Here is a 17,626-nt window from a genome sequence, read left to right on the forward strand (position 1 = left end):
GAGGATGTGTAACTGTGCTACACCAGAGGTTCAGCTGCAAAATGACGCGACTCACTAGGATCCCCTCTCTAATTCTAGTTCACTACATGTTTAAGTGTTAAGGGAAACAGAGGAGTTATAAACGATCTAGCTTTTTTTGGAGATAAAACCAAAAGTAAGGAACTATTTAATTTTGTTTGTGGTCAATTTGGGTAATAACTATTTTAATAATTCTTAGTAAATTTCAGGCTGACTTTGCACTTACGTATTTTCACCTATTTATTTGATTCAGGGAATTGTACCTGCTTGAGGGTTTGTTTAAACTTCTGACCGCTCGTATTTCATGCCGCATTGGACTTCTTTAATGTTCCCACTTTCATAAATCCTAACAATTAACCTGGTGAGAACAGCACTATTTTTACCAATAGGAATGATGAAACCCAAGTTATAATAAGCCAGAGAATAATCCTTTAGCTCAATCTGCATTTTCCCCTGTTTTCTCTTTCTCATTCTTCCAACTCCCCCCTCCTCTCTGGCTCTCTCTCCGGTTCACTTTTGGATGAGTCCCAATGCCTTTGAACCGGCTGCACCCTGCTTCCTCTCTCAGTGTTTGCCTCCTTCATTCTGAAAGAGGAGAGTAGAATAAATTGCATCCTCTCTTGTCCTCTGACAGACATTGCCCGTAGCTTTCCTCCTATGGGGACAGGTGACAACGGATAGCTGCTATTTTCAAAGAAACATGCTGCTTTTCTCAGTGTTGCCTCGGAGAAAGGACAGCAACCCCCCCCAAACACATACCTTTACTTTCTGCGTTGGGCTTCCTTAGAGTACACCTGAGTAGTAGCGTGTGTGTGGAATGCAGAGGTGTAATAGGAAGGAAAAGCCCTGTGTGCCTCCTGGAGATTTGTCATTATTTATTGACCATAAATCCCCAGGAGTCACAGTCAGTCACAGTCTCTGATTGGAGGAACTTGAAGGGGGGGAGTAAGGATGGATTTAAGGCAGGTCTGACACTCACATCTTCAGGCACAATGTACCAAGACAAGGAGCACACGAGGGACACATGCTCACTCCGCACTAATGGAAAATATATAGCAATGGCACGGAAGATGTATAAAGCAGTAGCTGTTAAATCAGTGGAAGGAATGAGTGCTTGTATAACAGATTCTGGGATCAGGAATTCTAAGTGTTTTATTACTAACCTGAAATAGTTCCCTCATCCCTACACTCTCAAACTCTCTCAACAATCAGCCAGGCATGCAGGTGTAAAGAGGACAAACATTGTCATGGAAAATCAGATGAAGGCATCGTCTTTTAGTTAAGCAATCATCTTTTTGGCTATGTGCAACTGCACCGTCCAGATGGTGCACACGCAGCCCTACTGTCATGCCGGGAGAGCTACATCATGTGGCCAGCCAGCCAGCCAGCCAGCAAGTCAGTCATCCAGAGCTGAAACAAGAGTAGAGCCAGCGCGATAACTACCAGCCTGGTTGTTAGCAGAACAGTCACCCAGATGGGCATTCAGCCAGCCAGTCATCTTGCCAGTTTTCACCCAGAGACCTGAGTCCTATCACTCAGTGAAGCAGCAATGGAGGGGAATTAAACACAAGAGACTTTAATCTCTCCAGATTCACACTTTATTAACATTAAGGTTATAGATGTGCAGTGTGTCTAAACAAATATGTAGAATCTTTTCACTCTAGCTCTATGGATGATCATTCGATCCATGCTATATATACACAAGCATGCTCTGATGAGACAAAAACAAATTATTCAGTGCTTGAATGTGGATTACAACAGATGTCATGTAAGCTGTTTCCAAAAATAGGCACAAACAAACTAATGGCTGTTATAATAAGTAGACTGCACGGCTTGATGATGCACAAAAGGAGAGCTTTAACGGGGAAGGATGCAGAAAAGGCCAGAATAAAAACGGTTACATGAGGAGACGAGGGAAGGAGCAAAGAAGCAATGACACCAAGAATTCATGAGCAGGATTACTTCATAGTAATATTTCATCTCCGTGCCAGCAGAACATGTATTTATGCTTCACATTAAATTCAAGAGTGTAAATTAATTTCAGCATGCGTGCTCTGAATTTGTATGCCGAACAGTGCCCTCTGCTGAAAAATATTTAGAGGAATGTTGAGTGATAGAAAAGGGAGCAGAGTCAAGGTTGAACACACCTCACGATTTGTGTATCTTGACGTTTCTTGTGTTTTATTGATCTGACCTTGGATGCTGCCTGTCAGATCCACACTCTGTACCAGTATTACATTTTAAAATAACACCACAACAAAACCCACCATTTATCTTCGTACCCATAACTCCTCTAACCACCTTTTCTGTCTCCCCCCTCCTTCTCCCCACCGCTCAGGTCGAACTGGCTTAAGCCGTGCTGCGGGCGAAGGGCAGCGCTGTGGCAGGTCTGTCTGCTGTCGGCGGGCTTCAACTGTTTCCTGGTGGCCTGTGTCATTCTGGTGGTGCTGCTGCTGACGCTGGAGCTGCTCATAGACACAAAGCTGTTGCAGTGTGAGTGTGAGAAACCAAGAAAACGTGACATCACCTGAGATTAGGGATGTGGTTTTGTTACACTCATCGTTTATGGTCCTGACTGGTAATAGCATTCTCGGAGAGGGAGAAAAATGGACTGCTCAGCACAATTGTTTACTAATTGTTATACAAGACTCCTTATGGGTCCTATGACAAAGTTCACAAGAATCTGATTAGCACAAATATTAAGTTACAGATCATGTACTTGTGATTTTATTATATTATTATAAAGCAGAAATATACATATAACATCTGTTGTGGAAATAGAGATATCTCAGGTAAAGGTGTTCCTTTAATAAAGTATATGCACCATTTAACTACAGCTGGCAATATAACACTGGTAACAGCTGTAACCAGTGTACTGTAAATGACGCAGCAAACTGTCACCCTACATTGTCTGGTGAGCTGCCTCCATTTTATCACAGGCAGTGATAACACATACAGTGTTAGTTTGAATATGCACAAATGATAACAACATAGAAAGTAAATACTGAAGGACACCTTTACTGTAGTATGCTATACTGTACTAATAGTATATAATATACAATATACATACAGTACTGTACTTTATTCGAAGATTACTTTTATGGTAGGGATTTTGGGGGATTCAGATTACAGTCATTGTTTTTGAAAATGACAACAATGAACAAAAAGATTCTGACCACACGTGTTCATATTCATGTAACCCAGCCTTCTGCATCTAGTAGAATATGTCTGTGTCACTGGTTATCTATCCTTGGACCTGAGGCTCTGATCAATCATGGTCTGGGGGATATATTCCTCCCATTAGCTTTGCACAGTTAACACAAAATGTCAGGTGGTCAAAATACCACTGTGACCCACGTCACCCCGGTATCGCCTTCATGTACATCATCTGACATGGTGGAGACATCTTTTTTTTTTTTATCTTAAGTGGGAGGTCAGGGGTCATGACCTGTTTTATTTCACCAGGCTGAGTGAAGAACACAGAAATGTCAGCATTCAAATGCATCCAAGTCCTTACTGTTCCCTTGGGACTGACTGACTGACAAGACAGGGCAGACAAAGGAAAAGTAAGACAAATGCGTGAAGGGAGATTAGCGGACAAAGAAATTAGGCAATACAGAGTGGGCTGGTGGATGAGTGTGGGGAGGACTAGAGGAAGATGAATGGACTGATAGACAGATCACTGAACACGACAAACAAAGACAGATGGAGGGAGAGGTGGCGCATGAAGAGAAATGCCTCAGCTGACAGTCGGGTTCTGTTTGCGGCTGTCCACAATTAGCCTGATGAATAGACGTTGAGTTGACGTGCATGTACAGTATGCGGTGAAATCATACGTATCACGTTGCTTCCTGCCTCTCTTTCATTTACCACTTTACCGCACCGTGTCAGTGTTACACAGCAGGTAGCGGCTGCAGCATCCATTTTACACCGCTTCATTTCAGATAAACTATCCCTTATTCTGCTTTTATTCCTGCAGTTAATAATGCATTCCAGTTTGCCAGCATCATCCACTGGATCAGCCTGGCTATCCTCTCTGTGTTCTTCACTGAGGTGAGTCTCTACCTTCCCCTCGCTCTACACAAAAACAGTCTCACTTACAGCTGATGCAGCGGCCTGTCAATTACTGCTATGTTGTGCAGTATGTGGGAGCCACGGAAGTACACCAACAGATTCTCATTAGAGTACTAACAGCACCATGAAACGCACCCATGCCCCCTATCACAGCTTGATTAGATTCTGATTAGCAGAGGTGAACTTGTGTACAGCTCCATTAATGGTGTACTTAACGGAAGTGACTATGGAATCACACAACAAACATCTACATTGGTATTCTGGGAAAAAAAAACAAAAAACTTGTATAACTGCCGTTAAAGCTGGCACAGTCGGTCCCTCTCGGGTTATTCGATTGATCCGCAGCACAAACGTTTTAAAATGCAGATGGAGCTTTTCTGTGCTGCTAGTTTTAAATAATTTCAAGGCCGCAGGTGTGCTGTATTGATTACCATTTTCTTTACAGCCAGCCACATTTGTCTTAGTTCCCTATACCTCTAGACCACCCCACTGCTAACTTTTGTGTGGCTGGAGTTTTACTCATCAATAAAAGCAAACCCTTGGAAATACATTGAAGGGGTAGAAATAGCAAGGAAGCTGGTTTCTGCTCCCGTGCAACCTTGAATATCTGAAATGAGGATGGGGGGCTTGGGGATGTTCAGAAGATGAAGGAGAGACAAAGGGAGAGCTGTTTGCCCTCTGCAGCCCCCTGCTGCATCAGCAGAAAGAGATAATTACGGCATCTCTAATTGTTTGGATGAAGTCCTCTCGTGCTGCCTGTGATGTGCATGAATATGATGTCACTGATGAATAAAAATCTATATCATTACCGCAAATGCAATTCTCTCATTGTTTAGCTGTCTTCCATCCTACCACGTGCGTAACCTGCTCTCTGTCTCTCCGTCTCTGTCCTTCTATCTGTCTCAGACGGTGTTCAGGATCGTGGTGTTGGGGATATGGGATTACATAGAGAACAAAGTAGAGGTAAGCTCCCATGGGTCCTATTAGTCCTGTTACCCTGGGCCCCTTTTCACTGCAGTGTCATTCCCTCAATGTCATACCAACGTGGAAGCTGCAGACAGTTTCCATGTAACCATGTGTGTGTGTTTGTGTATTTTCTCAGGTGTTTGATGGAGCTGTCATCGTCCTTTCTCTGGCCCCCATGGTGGCCTCCACAGTGGCCAATGGCCCCAGCAGTCCCTGGGATGCTATCGGTCTCATCATCACACTGCGCATCTGGAGGGTCAAGAGGATCATTGATGGTGAGGCTGGGAGGGGCTTGGGGGCTGGTGTCCTCTGTGTCCTGTCCTTTACTGTCAGGTCACAGAGATAGATACTGCAGTGTCCTCTCTGCACTATTAGCTGCATTCAATCTTGAGGTTGTTTGCTCAGTTTCTTTTCTTTTTTTTTCATGATTTGCCATCAGGAGCAATGTAGGACATCATCTGTTGTAATGAAACTGCGGTTCGAAGCTCACGCAGCAGCTGCTACTTATGAATTATTGTATTCCATAGCTGCATGCAGAGCATTTTATTCATTTCGGAAGACTGCTTTTTTAACAATGTTGCTCCCCCTTGTGGTTCTTGAATGTAGTGCCTTGTATGTTCAAGAGGATGGTTAGTGAGTGCAAGCAAGATCTGAACTCTTGTCAACTCTTGCACTAACTGCTCAAAATATGTTGTTTGAATACATTGAAGTGTAACACCATGACAGACTAAGACAAAGGAGAGAGAAAGACAGATAGATTAGAAAGATTCCACAAATGTAGCATCGTTTGCAGAGTAATTTTGTCCACCTTTGTAGAGTATACTGGTCTTTGTCATGTGCCAGTGACTCTAGAGAATAATCAGGCTTTTTTCCCCCAACAAAACTGGGAGTGCGTACTATATAGATAAGAGTATATCATAGATATATATATAATATATATATATGATATATATAATCTATATATATATATATAGCTATAAGATAGTATAGTATTATTTAACAAATATTTTTTTTCAAATGCATACTGAACTTTATGACAAATTTCACAAACATTTTTTTCTTTTAATTCGCTCCTTGAAAAACACAACGTTATGTCACAAAAAAAAGAAAAATAACTAAATAAAATAAAAATAAATAAATAAAAATAAATAAACAAATAAATAATGCAGTAAAAATAAGTAAAAAAAAAAGAAAAAGGGGCAGGATCATTTCACAACCTGTTATTCAGTCAGTGTTATCTGTTTCATTGGTCAAAAATGACATATATGATACCCAAATACGAGCAAACTCCTCCTGTTTACCTTTAACAATGTATGTCAATCTCTCCAGTCCAAGACAAGTCATTAACTCCTTCTTCCATATTGCCAGTGATGGTGGGTCTACATTTTTCCAGTATAATGCAATCACTCTCCTTGCATGGGGAAGTAATTTACTTATATTTAGAAATACTATATACCATATTACTGTAGTATACATAATATTCAAACTGACGGACACAAGTATAAATGTTTAATTTGTGAGAAAACTGACTGTAAGATGTCTTGTTCGTTTAGCCTATGTGCTGCAAGTGAAGGTAGAGATGGAGCTGGAGATCCAGCAGTATGAGAAGGCCAAAGCGGTGAGGGAGGAACAACTTGACCGGCTCACCCAAATCTGCCAGGAACAGGCGGTACGTCATCCTATGTGTCTCCTATCTCTCGCCTTCTTAAGTCTACATTTTATAACTGCATGTAATCAGCAGAGGGCAGCAAAGTGCCATGAAGGGAAATCAAAATTAAATCTGTACTCAAAAAGATGTCTACAAAATGGATCGCATTTCATCACTAGATAATACTTTTTTTAAAAAGTATTGTGCATATCAGATACACAGAGCACTGTGCATTATCTCAGCGCAATCTATTGACTACTTCACAATTTAATAACGATAGTTCTCGTATTGTTAAGTCATATTACTCTGCTGAAAAACAAGTCTAACTTTATAAGTGTGTAAAAGCTGTGGATTTCTCAGATGTCGACTGTATGTCTGAGAATTACACTGCAAATATTAGAGAGATTGGAAATAGTTCTCCCATTTGTCTCTCTCTTTCTTTTTAGTTTGAAATCAGGCAGCTGAGGGCCCACCTGGCCCAGCAGGACCTGGATCTGGTAGCAGAGCGCGAAGCAGCCATGCAGATCCATCATATGTGGGGTAAACAGAGCAGCAGTTTTCAAGAGGTGGATGGACTGGCCCCTGGGGCCTCAGAGCATCACGGGCCAACTAAAGTCAGAGAACCTGGGGGGCCTGCAGGTAACCGCCTGGAACATAAAACCCTATAAGTGGAGATGTTGACTCATATTAGAAGGTTGCAGGTGCAAATTATTTGAGGTTGTCGAGAAGATTAAATGAAAAGTCCTTCCTCATTTTAAGCAGCAAACACTGATCTGTCAGAAATAACACAATACTCATAATGTCCCAAACAAATGTATGTATGTTAGTCTTGTTTCAGAGACCTTTACAGTTATTAAAAGTGACAAAAAAAGGGACAGCGTATTAATAGTGGGCATTTGTCCTCTTCTCAAAAACATCTCATCTCACAATCCACATCAAAATTCAGGTGCCACACCTAGATGGACTATAAACCTTTCACACAGTGACAGGTCATAACTTACAGGGATTAAAGCAACAAAGCGCTGTCAGTGCAGGTGATGTCAGGGCTCAAAACACTGAGGCTTTTCCTTTATCAAAACTATAAATCATCCGGCAAACCTGCCATACGTCTGAGCTATGGTGTTCCTAGTCAGACATCCTTTTAACCAGAGCTGCTCCTCGTATACTCATGTTGTATTGATCATCTGGAGATGGTCCCTGTCACTGTTAAGGTTGAACAATGAGCAGCACCTCTTGGGACGTTCATAAAATGAATTTGTGAAACCCAAACATAAATGAATATAAGCCATCTAACAGTCCTGTGGGACCTTAGGTAGCACTTAAGAGAAACACTTGGACTGATTTAGGATCTGTGAACCACGTCCACAAGTTCTATTCAGTTAGTGCTAAAACAATTTGTTGATTGAGCTGTTAGTAGATGTATTTATCAAGCAGAAACAGAAAACATTTACTCATTTCACCTTCTATACACTGAAGATTTTATGCTTTATCATGAATACCTTTCGGTTTCTATGATTAATTTCTCAATTCACTTATATAGTATCTGATTAAGTGGCCATTTTTATCCTCTTCAGATCACCACGGTCAAGATGACATGAACAACTACATCAGCCAGTACTACAGTGAGCCAAGTAGTGGTGAGCATCAGCATGATACTGCTTCGCTCTTTACTATAGCCGATGTAGCACCACAAAATTCTAAGGCGCTGTGTTGTTCTTGTAGATATGGGGATCCCAGACCCTGCACGTGTCATCACCACAGCAGCCATAGACGTGCACCTGCCTAAAAACCCCAGCCAGCTTCCTTCTTCTTTAGTGAGTGCTGATGCAGTGACGTCTGGCCGCTTGCAGCGCACCGGCAGCTCGGTCAGCGAAGCCTCCACTACCACAGTGTCCCGCACCAGCTTCAGCGCCCGCCAGCACAGCATCAGCAGCCACACGCTGGGCTCCACCACGGACTGCAGCTCCACGGTGCGCGAGGCTTCCACCTCCACAGATTACAGCGACCAACGCTGCTACCCTCCGCCCTACAGCAGTCCTCTAGCCCTGGGCACTCAGCCACGAGGAAGTCCGAGCGCTGTGGTGCAGGAGCTGCTCTCTTCTCTGTCAGAGGACTCCTGTCTCACCCAGAAGGGTCTGGACCCTGTCAACCTGAAACCGCCAAGCCCAGCAGGTTCCACTAAAACCAGCCCCGAGCTGGATCACAGGGTCAACATCTACAACAAGAGGAACCAAGAGAGCAGAGTTGGGCTGCACTCCAAGCCTCTCATCCATTTGCAGGGCAACGAGCCTCTTCTGGAGGAGAAGTACAGAATGATGGAGCCAGTAGACGGCCCAGTCAACCGTCTGTCAGAGACATAAAACTCTGGTATTTCACAGGACTCGCTCTTCTGATCAATCGCAAAAATTAACGCTGTACTAAACTCCGGTGTTGTTGGGAGTCACTGGCAGATAAACTGTATGCCCGTCATCCTCTTTGTACTGTTGGGACTGAGAGGATGAACTTAACAGAGCAGCACAAAAGCAGAAGGTATGAGACACTGGAGGAGGCAGACTTGTTATCACCACTTATCAGGAATCGACATTCACAAAAACACTTTTTGAGTTTTATGAAAAAATTTTACCAAAAGAAACCAGCAACAGGGCTCGAGCCCAAAATTTCTAGACAACTGGTCTGTGCAAAAAAAAAAAATATGATATGTTAGGTTGTGGTTTGCTTTCTAGGAAGTGAAACCAGTGAAAGGATGGTGCTGTTGGCTTAGTTCCTATGATACACTTTCTAGGAACTGACTGGACTGATCAGATCACGTATTGGAGAGCCACAAACTGTGAATCACTTCCGGCAATCTACAAGGCATGGATTTTATCACAAGTGCAGGTGTATCAGTGGTTTTGATAGTCGGCCTAGTGTCTCCAAACTCACAAAGAAACAGTCCTCTTTGATGGGACTGCTGCAGGGTACATTGGATCAGTCTCAACTCCTTTCTAATCTTTGTCTTTCTATATTAGCAATGTTAACATTTTTATCTCAATTCTATGAGAGGAAAGAGTGTGGCAAACTTTTGACTGGTGGATGATTCAAGTGCGAGTCAAGAGTGTTTTTATCCAGGTGCCATGACTGGAATCTGACCAAACCCAGCTGAGTCAGTGCTTACTGAGATTTTGCAAACTAACGCATGTCCCTTACGTACTGAATTGATTGAAAATCTACCCGCACATGATAGATTTGACATCGTTCAGGTTTAAAATGTTACCTTTTTATGATTTTAATGTTTCAGAAGCTGTGTAAATATTTCAGGATGGGTTTGATCATATCACAGCCAAAACCAGTGAGGTGACTTTAACGTGGAGCTATAATAAAAATGTCAAAAAGAAAATTATAGCATGAACCTTTTAAGATTTGCCTCTTAAATATCAAAACTAACCCTGTTTACTGTACTGTCAACAGGTATTTTCTATCTTGATTATGGAAAGAGGGCATTGCAAAATGAATCCAATAAAGGGGAAACATGGCAAAATGAGAAAACTATTAGTTGTGAATTTAATACATTATTTTCCATGAGCATATCAATGCTGAGTCCACACCCTCTAGGTTAACCTGAGGAGCTACATCACTTACAGTCAACTACATTTAGAGTCAGAGGTCTGGAGACAAGCCAAACATTCCCAAGGATGTCCTTTACTGTACCAGAAAATTAAATACAAATTACAGCAAGTACTACTACAGGCATAAAACACCCCCAAAGGTAAGTACACCCTTATTCACTGATATTTAATACTTGTTTAGTGTATATAAAAAACTGGCATTTATTTCTGCTTTGAGAATGTTCTGTTTCCAGTCACAGGGGAAAGATGATAAAAAGTATTTCTGTACGCTCACAATCACAGCTATAGAAATATTTTAAGGCAGCGGCTTGTCTTCCTGTGGTCACGCTCTGAATTCTTGCCGTTGGGTTCCCGTTGTGCGATGGAAGTTTGTTTTTTTCCTCACTTGTTCAGTGCTGCAGTCATCTCAGGAACAGCCTAAAGAGAACAGAACAGTGCAAAAACTTAAATATAGTATTCAAATATTTCCTGATAATTGTATTTATTGCTGTATTGTGCTTTTAAATCAATCGTTATTAAACTTAAATACACTGTGGAAATGTTTAAGTACTTGCAGTTCAGCTGAAGCCATTTTTATTCTGTATCAATAACTGCTCAAATATTTTCAGGCTTTACCCTGTAGGGATAAATATTCACCAGGAGCTATCCATCCCTGGCATGTTCCATATAATACGATTTGTGAGTTTATTACACAAACTGTCGTGCGTGTTGGTGCTGACGAAAATAAATGAGCACATGCTGATTTTCACCTAAGATTCATCAAGGCCGCGGCAGGCTGCAGGCATATAAACATTCATCACAGTGTTTGCGGGGTTGACAAATGCAGAGCAGGATTTTACATGAGAGGCATTTGGCCCATAAATAAACAGACTGATAGTGCCAGTTGTGTTTAGTTTTGAAGACAGTAAATTCAAAAGCCTTTTATGGTAAATATAAAAAAGGGAAAAATGATCAAATAGCTCTCCAACTTCAGAACCGAATCATGCGTCACTGTCTGAGTTGGTCCAAGGTATCAATTGTCCGTTTGGGGGAGAAGTAGAAAGCCCATCCATTTTAATCAGCTATCTGAGGAGTGATCACATGTAAGATGATCTCACCTAGTAGGTCACAACTCAACTGCCACTAGCTATTACTAATCACTTCTGCAGAGTTTGCCAAGACACCTGGGCTGCTCATGCACTACTGAGGGGCTAAATAAAACATGACCAAAAGGACAAGCAGCACTGGACTCCAGTGTTAGTCGTGCCAACACTCTTGGCTCAATATCACCAAGTACCAGATAGATACAAGAGAGTTACTAAGCGTGTAAAAGGCCTGGCAGGTATAAGCTGAATACAGAACTGAAGCTACCTTTTAAGTAACTACTGATCACTTTTTATATCTTCTGAGATGCTAATGTGCTCTCTCATAACAGCGAGCTCAGCCACAACTCCCCTCTGAGTAATTCAAGAACTTAATAATTCAACAGTTGTACATTTCCATTAGCTGGAATAAGGCGTCGTGCAACATTTATCAGCGAGAAAGCAAATGTTATATTCTGACTGTCACTCTAGACTCTTAGCTATAAAAACATACAGAGTAAATCCAAGGCAGAAGGTGCGCGAGTGTTGCTCTTGTTTCACTGCTTGGTTGTTTCCTGATGTAAGATCATAGTGATATTAATGTGTATCAATCCCAGACGCTTACCTTGAACAGATCAGCGACCAAGCCATAGTCAGCTACCTGGAAAATGGGAGCCTCTGGGTCCTTGTTGATAGCAACAATGGTCTGAATAAAGAAACATAATGTTTAGACACAACAAAATAATGAACAAACTGCATAAAATGTTAAATATTTTACACATTACACATTACAGGGCAACAGCATAACTGCGAATAACACATCTACATATCATAGCAAAGGATATGGCAAACAGACTTTTATTTATGTCTACTCATTGCGTGTATGAGTTGTGTGCATGCAGACAAATTTAATTTGGCATGGTGATAATTCATGTGTGGCAAGGCAACAACTGCTTTCACATAGTCTGTCTAATGCGTGTGACCAAACTCAAGAGAGGTAAGGCTGCTTGATATCAGTTTTCATAAAAATCTACATTGCAAGTGGAATTTTTGTTTTGTTTAATATGTGGACAGAAGCAGTCTTTCGTGTGGCTCCAGCGGCTTTACCTTGCTATCTTTCATTCCAGCCAGGTGTTGAATGGCTCCAGAGATACCGACGGCAATGTACAACTCCTGTGGACATGAACAGAAGACAAACAAACAAGTGTTACTTGCTTGTATACACAAAGTCTAATGTCTTTGGATAAGGTACACCCCAGAACTACGGTACAGCGGCAGGGATGATTGATGGTATAATGACCCGGGTGTGTAATCTATCAGAGGGTGCTGGGGCGAGTGTGCAATGGGTCATCCGTCCCCAAACCCGTTGGGAAAACAATCTCTGCCTCTCAGTTTAATGCATGGCCGTATGAATATTTCAATGCTTATTTAATGTTGCGGCTGAGGTTTCAGAGGAGCGGAGCAGCAATTTGTGTCTCATAACTGCAGAAAATGCATAAAGCAACATTTTCCACTAACAAGACGGTGACAACAAAATCTGCAGATTTCCATTCATTCATAATAAGTTTATAAAGCATAACTTTATTCCCATATGAGAATATGAAACTACATAAGGACAATCAAAGCAAGGAGCTTTTGGCCATTCCAACTGAATCTGAAATCCCTAAAAGAGAAAACAGACATTTGTGTGATTCATCCAGACCAACATTTTACAACTACATTCCAACACTGCCATGCTGTTTTTAGACACTTTAATCAGAAAACTAGACTGCTCTGGTGCTTACACAAAATTATACAATGATAAATTGTCTTCAATCAGCAGAGAAGAGATTATCTTACATGCATACATGTAAATAAAATGTGAGTCTTTTATTTCAGGTGCACTACACTGAACACTACACAGTGTAGCTTTGCTACTGGTAGGGTGAAAAAACAAACCCGATTTAAATTATACTTAATTAACTTACAAGCTTGTCATAACATTTGGAAAATCCAATTTGGACAGTCTGGCCTGGCTTGAGGCTCTGACCAGACATCCACTGCACTCTGCTTTAATGGATCAGCTAAATCATTTAGGCCGCTAAATGTGCCATCCAGTACATTTTGCAGGGCCTAATGTGTGGATAATCGCAGCTGGGGTAACCCGGCCTGAATCACATAATGGGAAGTTAACCTTTTTAAAAAGGGCAGAGCCGCCAACCTGATCATACTGAATTGCAGGCATGCTGCGTAGAGACAAACAGGCATTTATCAAAAGCAACAGATTTGTCCATTCTGATGCAGCTCAGATTAAGTTTTCCCTGCCTTGAAATCTGTTTTTGAAGCAACCATTCACATTTTCCATTTGGAAGTGTTCTATAATTTATTATTTTCTCGATCTGCTGTACAAGATGAAGTTAATCCAAATAACCAAAGAAAAGGAATAACCTACCGGTGCAACAATCTTGCCAGTCTGTCCAACCTGCATGTCGTTCGGGACATACCCAGCATCCACAGCAGCTCTGGATGCACCAACTGGAAAAAGATTATGACGCAGTTAAAACTCCACCTTAGTAAAAAATTAAGCACTCGGATATTTTTCAAACACAAAGTTGATAATCCCGCTTTACCTGCAGCATTCAGCTTGTCAGCAAGGTCATAAAGCAGCTTGAAGTTCTCTCCACTCTTCAAGCCCCTTCCTAGAAAAACAAAAATACCAACAAGACTAATTGGTGAAAGAAATAACAATTTGAAAGAAAGAACAACTGCTACCCTATTTGCTACAAACCCAAACCTCCAATAAACAAAACAGGATATCGCAGATGTAGATTGCCTTAATGCTTCCAACAATTCACAAATCATTTCAACTTGTAGTTGAGCAAGGCTTTGACAAATACACATAGAAAGGGGCTTCTTTGCAAACAAACAGTGACACTGCTTTGCATATAATTAGATATTTGTTTAAAAATAATAATAATTTCACACCTCCTGACACCACGACCTTAGCGCTGGTGAGCTCTGGACGGTCACTCTTTGTCAGATTCTGTTCCAACCACTCAGAAACTCCAGCGGGAGAAGAAGCAGCAACTGCAATCAACAGATAAAAGGATCAGGACAGAAGGAATATTGTGTTAAATATATATAATATATGTTGTGTTAAATATATTTCTAATGGTTCAATTTGTTGAGTTATCATTTTGGATTATCGATTATAAAATAAGGGGTTAATCATTTACCTCACAAAGAAACTACAACAATATTTGAACATCCATTATATCAACTCATATCTCAGCATGCACTCTATCAGAGATCTCCGGATGAATCTGTGAGCTACTGTACCCTCTTCTAAGGCTGCACTTCCTCCCTCTGTTGGAGCTGCCTCAAAGGATGTCCCTCTGACCGTGAAGATCTTGATTGCCTCATTACATTTCACAGTGCTGAGAGCATTACCTATAAATAAAATATTGTTAACATAGAATAACTTGCCAGAGCCTAATGCAGGAACTACAGAGTGTTTAAATTACAGCTGCGTCATATCATGGCTGTACCAAATCCAGGCGTTATAATATAAGATGAAACAACATTTACCACAATAACAGGACTTACCAGCATAAATGGTTCTGACAAAAGTGTCTGGAGACTTTATCTCAATGATATCTGAAACTGGAGCCACATCCAACTTGGCAGCCACTCTGGGAAGCAGGTTCTGCAGAACAAAACAGTAAATGAGCAGGGAAATATAGAAAAATAGACTGACAGACTGAGATGATAAGTTTGACATTTTGTGAATAATTAGATAGTCTGTCAAATTGAGTCAACATCATTATTTGAAGTAAGAGCCTCAGACTTTTCACACCTTCTGTCTACATGATAGAAGACTCACTCTTCCCTGGGCGACTAGAAAAATAAAAGCATTTAAAAAAAGATACAAATGCAAATCATACAGGTATCACTCTTGTCCATTACTTACCTTTCCGAAGGCTGATGCACCAGCACAGATGTGGGTGAAACTGAATTGATTTTGTGTTTCCAGGATAAGTGGAGTCAACTCCTCTGAGGAAAGAAAACAGGATAAAAAAAAACTAAATCAGGTAGGTGTTCGCCTTTGACCGCACCGATGTCAGTTCTGGCGAGCTTAAACATGTGAACAAAGAAAATCAATTTCTCCTCCTCGGTTACTACCATTGATGCCCTTGTGAAAGTCAAACCCTACATCATCCAGCTGTGAATACGTGGGACTGTGCATATATGAAGAAGGTTTTTCCTCACTCGAACCGAGGGTCTAAGGACAGAGGGTGTCACTCCCTGTAGAGATTGTAAAGCCCTCCGAGGCAACTTGTGACTTTGGGCTATACAAATAAAATCTGATTTGATTCGATTTATTGCTAAAAAATAAAAGAAACGGCATGTTCAGCATAGATTTGAAGTTCAAGCTTCCTTCGTGTTACACATACCTGGCAGGGAACCTTTGAAAGACGCATGTTGAGCAACCAGAACCTTCTTCACACCTTTTACTTTGCTGATTTGCTCCACAACCTGAGACGACAGAAAACGATCAGATCAGATCTCTGTTAATGCCAAAACAATATCTAAAATACAAGCACGGGCACAACACACGTGGTGTAAGCTTCACCTACCTTTGCACAGTCTGTCCCTGCAACCAGACACGACACGTCTCCACCGAGCTTACTGGCAGCGGTGATGGCGTTGAGTGTGATGGGGGTCAGCTTTTCATTGTTGTGCTCCGCGACCACCAAGGTGCTTTGAAACCTTTGGAGGAGACCAGTCTGTCAGAGAGAGAGACGGAGAGAGGACATGTATCAATATTTACAAGTGAGAGCATGACTTCACTGATACATTCACATTAAAAAAAGCGATCAGTGAATTGAAAGGACTTAAAAGATTTGTGGATATGAGTATTAAAAGTGAACAGGAGGGTGACAGCACAGCTTTGAAACAGATGGATCAGGATCTGTCAGAGTCAAACAGGATCATACCAGCCTCATCTGGACCTGACTGAACACTGCCAGCTCATCAAGGTCATTCACATCAAGTCAAGAGACCTGGACACGCAGCGTGCTGCTCGTTCACCTGTTACATCCACGTGAGATGCAGACAGGTGACATTTCGGTGTCACGTCAATGACGAGTTGAAGATTTCTGCTAAGCTAACTGTGCTAACACCTGCTCGCACCAGCTCGGACTCAGACATCAAACTTCTGACTCATATTCTCGTTACATCACGACACATGAAGTCAGTACGAGTCAGCAGACGCTGTCAGTCGGTCAGTGAAGCTGCAGCAGCTTCGCCACATGAGCTCCACTTGCTTTAGCTTGATAGCCAGCTAGCTCGGAGCAGCTGCAGAAAACAAGTCCGCTGACCTACGTTTGTTTTGTTTGTTTGTGCTCCTCGTCTGGCGAACCTAACAGATAAATACACGTGTTGTTGTTGTTGTTGTTGTTGTTGTTGTTGTTGCAGTCTTACCAGTTGTTTCAGACTTGTTCTGTTCAAAGCTCTGTTCATCTTGGACCCTCCGTGAGCTCCTCGGTGCTGCAGAGACTGTGCCAAAGGTCGTCTGACGTCTGCACGAGATCTCGCGAGACTTACCGGAGAAAGACAACTTCCTGTCACACTACATCTATCTGTCTGTCTGTCTGTCTATCTATCTATCTATCTATCTATCTATCTATCTATCTATCTGTCAGTTCAATTCAATTGTGCTTTATTGGCATGAAAGTAGAACAAAAAACAATATTGCCTCACAAAGCATCACAAATAATATAATTGATAAATAGGATTGAAATAATAATATGCAATTCATATTAAGTATAATCTATCTATCTATCTATCTATCTATCTATCTATTTATCCGTCTATCTATCTATCTATCTATCTATCTGTCTGTCTGTCTGTCTGTCTGTCTGTCTGTCTGTCTGTTTGCATGTGTGTTTGTGTGTCTGTGTGTCTGTGTGTATCATGTAACATATGTCAATACTGTGTGTGTATATCATCAATAAAAAATAACATATTAATATAAGATCAAGTGTCAATGTGATCTACAAATACTAATAATCTACTCATTTTAACAATGTCTTGGCGCTTTATGCTGATAAGGTACATATATACCTCATGATTCATTGATTCAGGTTTTTCCAGGCTGTAATAGAAATGTTGTTTAGTTTCTCCCTCAGAGACTAAATAAAGCAGTACGACTTCAAACAACATATAGGTCCTGCTGCTCTTCAGCAAATTTTCTTAATTTTAGTACAGCTGTA

At 41.3% G+C, this 17,626-nt stretch overlaps 2 protein-coding genes across 2 annotated transcripts in view; one reads left to right on the forward strand and one right to left on the reverse strand.

Moving 5' to 3' along the window:
• Window positions 1–10,450, forward strand: part of tmem266 (transmembrane protein 266) — a 26,339-nt gene extending 15,889 nt beyond the window's left edge. Inside the window, exons 4-11 of the mRNA XM_010729408.3 lie at window positions 2,357–2,511; window positions 3,998–4,071; window positions 4,999–5,055; window positions 5,195–5,333; window positions 6,612–6,727; window positions 7,153–7,345; window positions 8,281–8,343; window positions 8,429–10,450. Coding sequence (XP_010727710.2) covers window positions 2,357–2,511; window positions 3,998–4,071; window positions 4,999–5,055; window positions 5,195–5,333; window positions 6,612–6,727; window positions 7,153–7,345; window positions 8,281–8,343; window positions 8,429–9,066 — 1,435 coding nt within the window. The 3' untranslated portion in view covers window positions 9,067–10,450. The remainder of the gene's footprint in view (window positions 1–2,356; window positions 2,512–3,997; window positions 4,072–4,998; window positions 5,056–5,194; window positions 5,334–6,611; window positions 6,728–7,152; window positions 7,346–8,280; window positions 8,344–8,428) is intronic.
• On the reverse strand, window positions 10,365–16,970 carry etfa (electron transfer flavoprotein subunit alpha). The gene is made up of 12 exons (XM_019272297.2): window positions 16,836–16,970; window positions 15,989–16,138; window positions 15,806–15,887; window positions 15,322–15,404; window positions 14,958–15,057; window positions 14,691–14,801; window positions 14,337–14,438; window positions 13,982–14,050; window positions 13,804–13,886; window positions 12,480–12,545; window positions 11,998–12,078; window positions 10,365–10,728 (listed from the first exon to the last, which is right to left on the reverse strand). Exons 1-12 carry the CDS (start codon window positions 16,872–16,874, stop codon window positions 10,693–10,695), a joined length of 1,002 nt encoding a protein of 333 aa, XP_019127842.2. The 5' UTR covers window positions 16,875–16,970; the 3' UTR covers window positions 10,365–10,692.
• Between the last annotated feature and the right edge of the window lie 656 nt (window positions 16,971–17,626).

Source organism: Larimichthys crocea, chromosome XXI (assembly GCF_000972845.2).
Source record: "Larimichthys crocea isolate SSNF chromosome XXI, L_crocea_2.0, whole genome shotgun sequence".
NCBI classification, from domain to species: Eukaryota; Metazoa; Chordata; class Actinopteri; family Sciaenidae; genus Larimichthys; species Larimichthys crocea.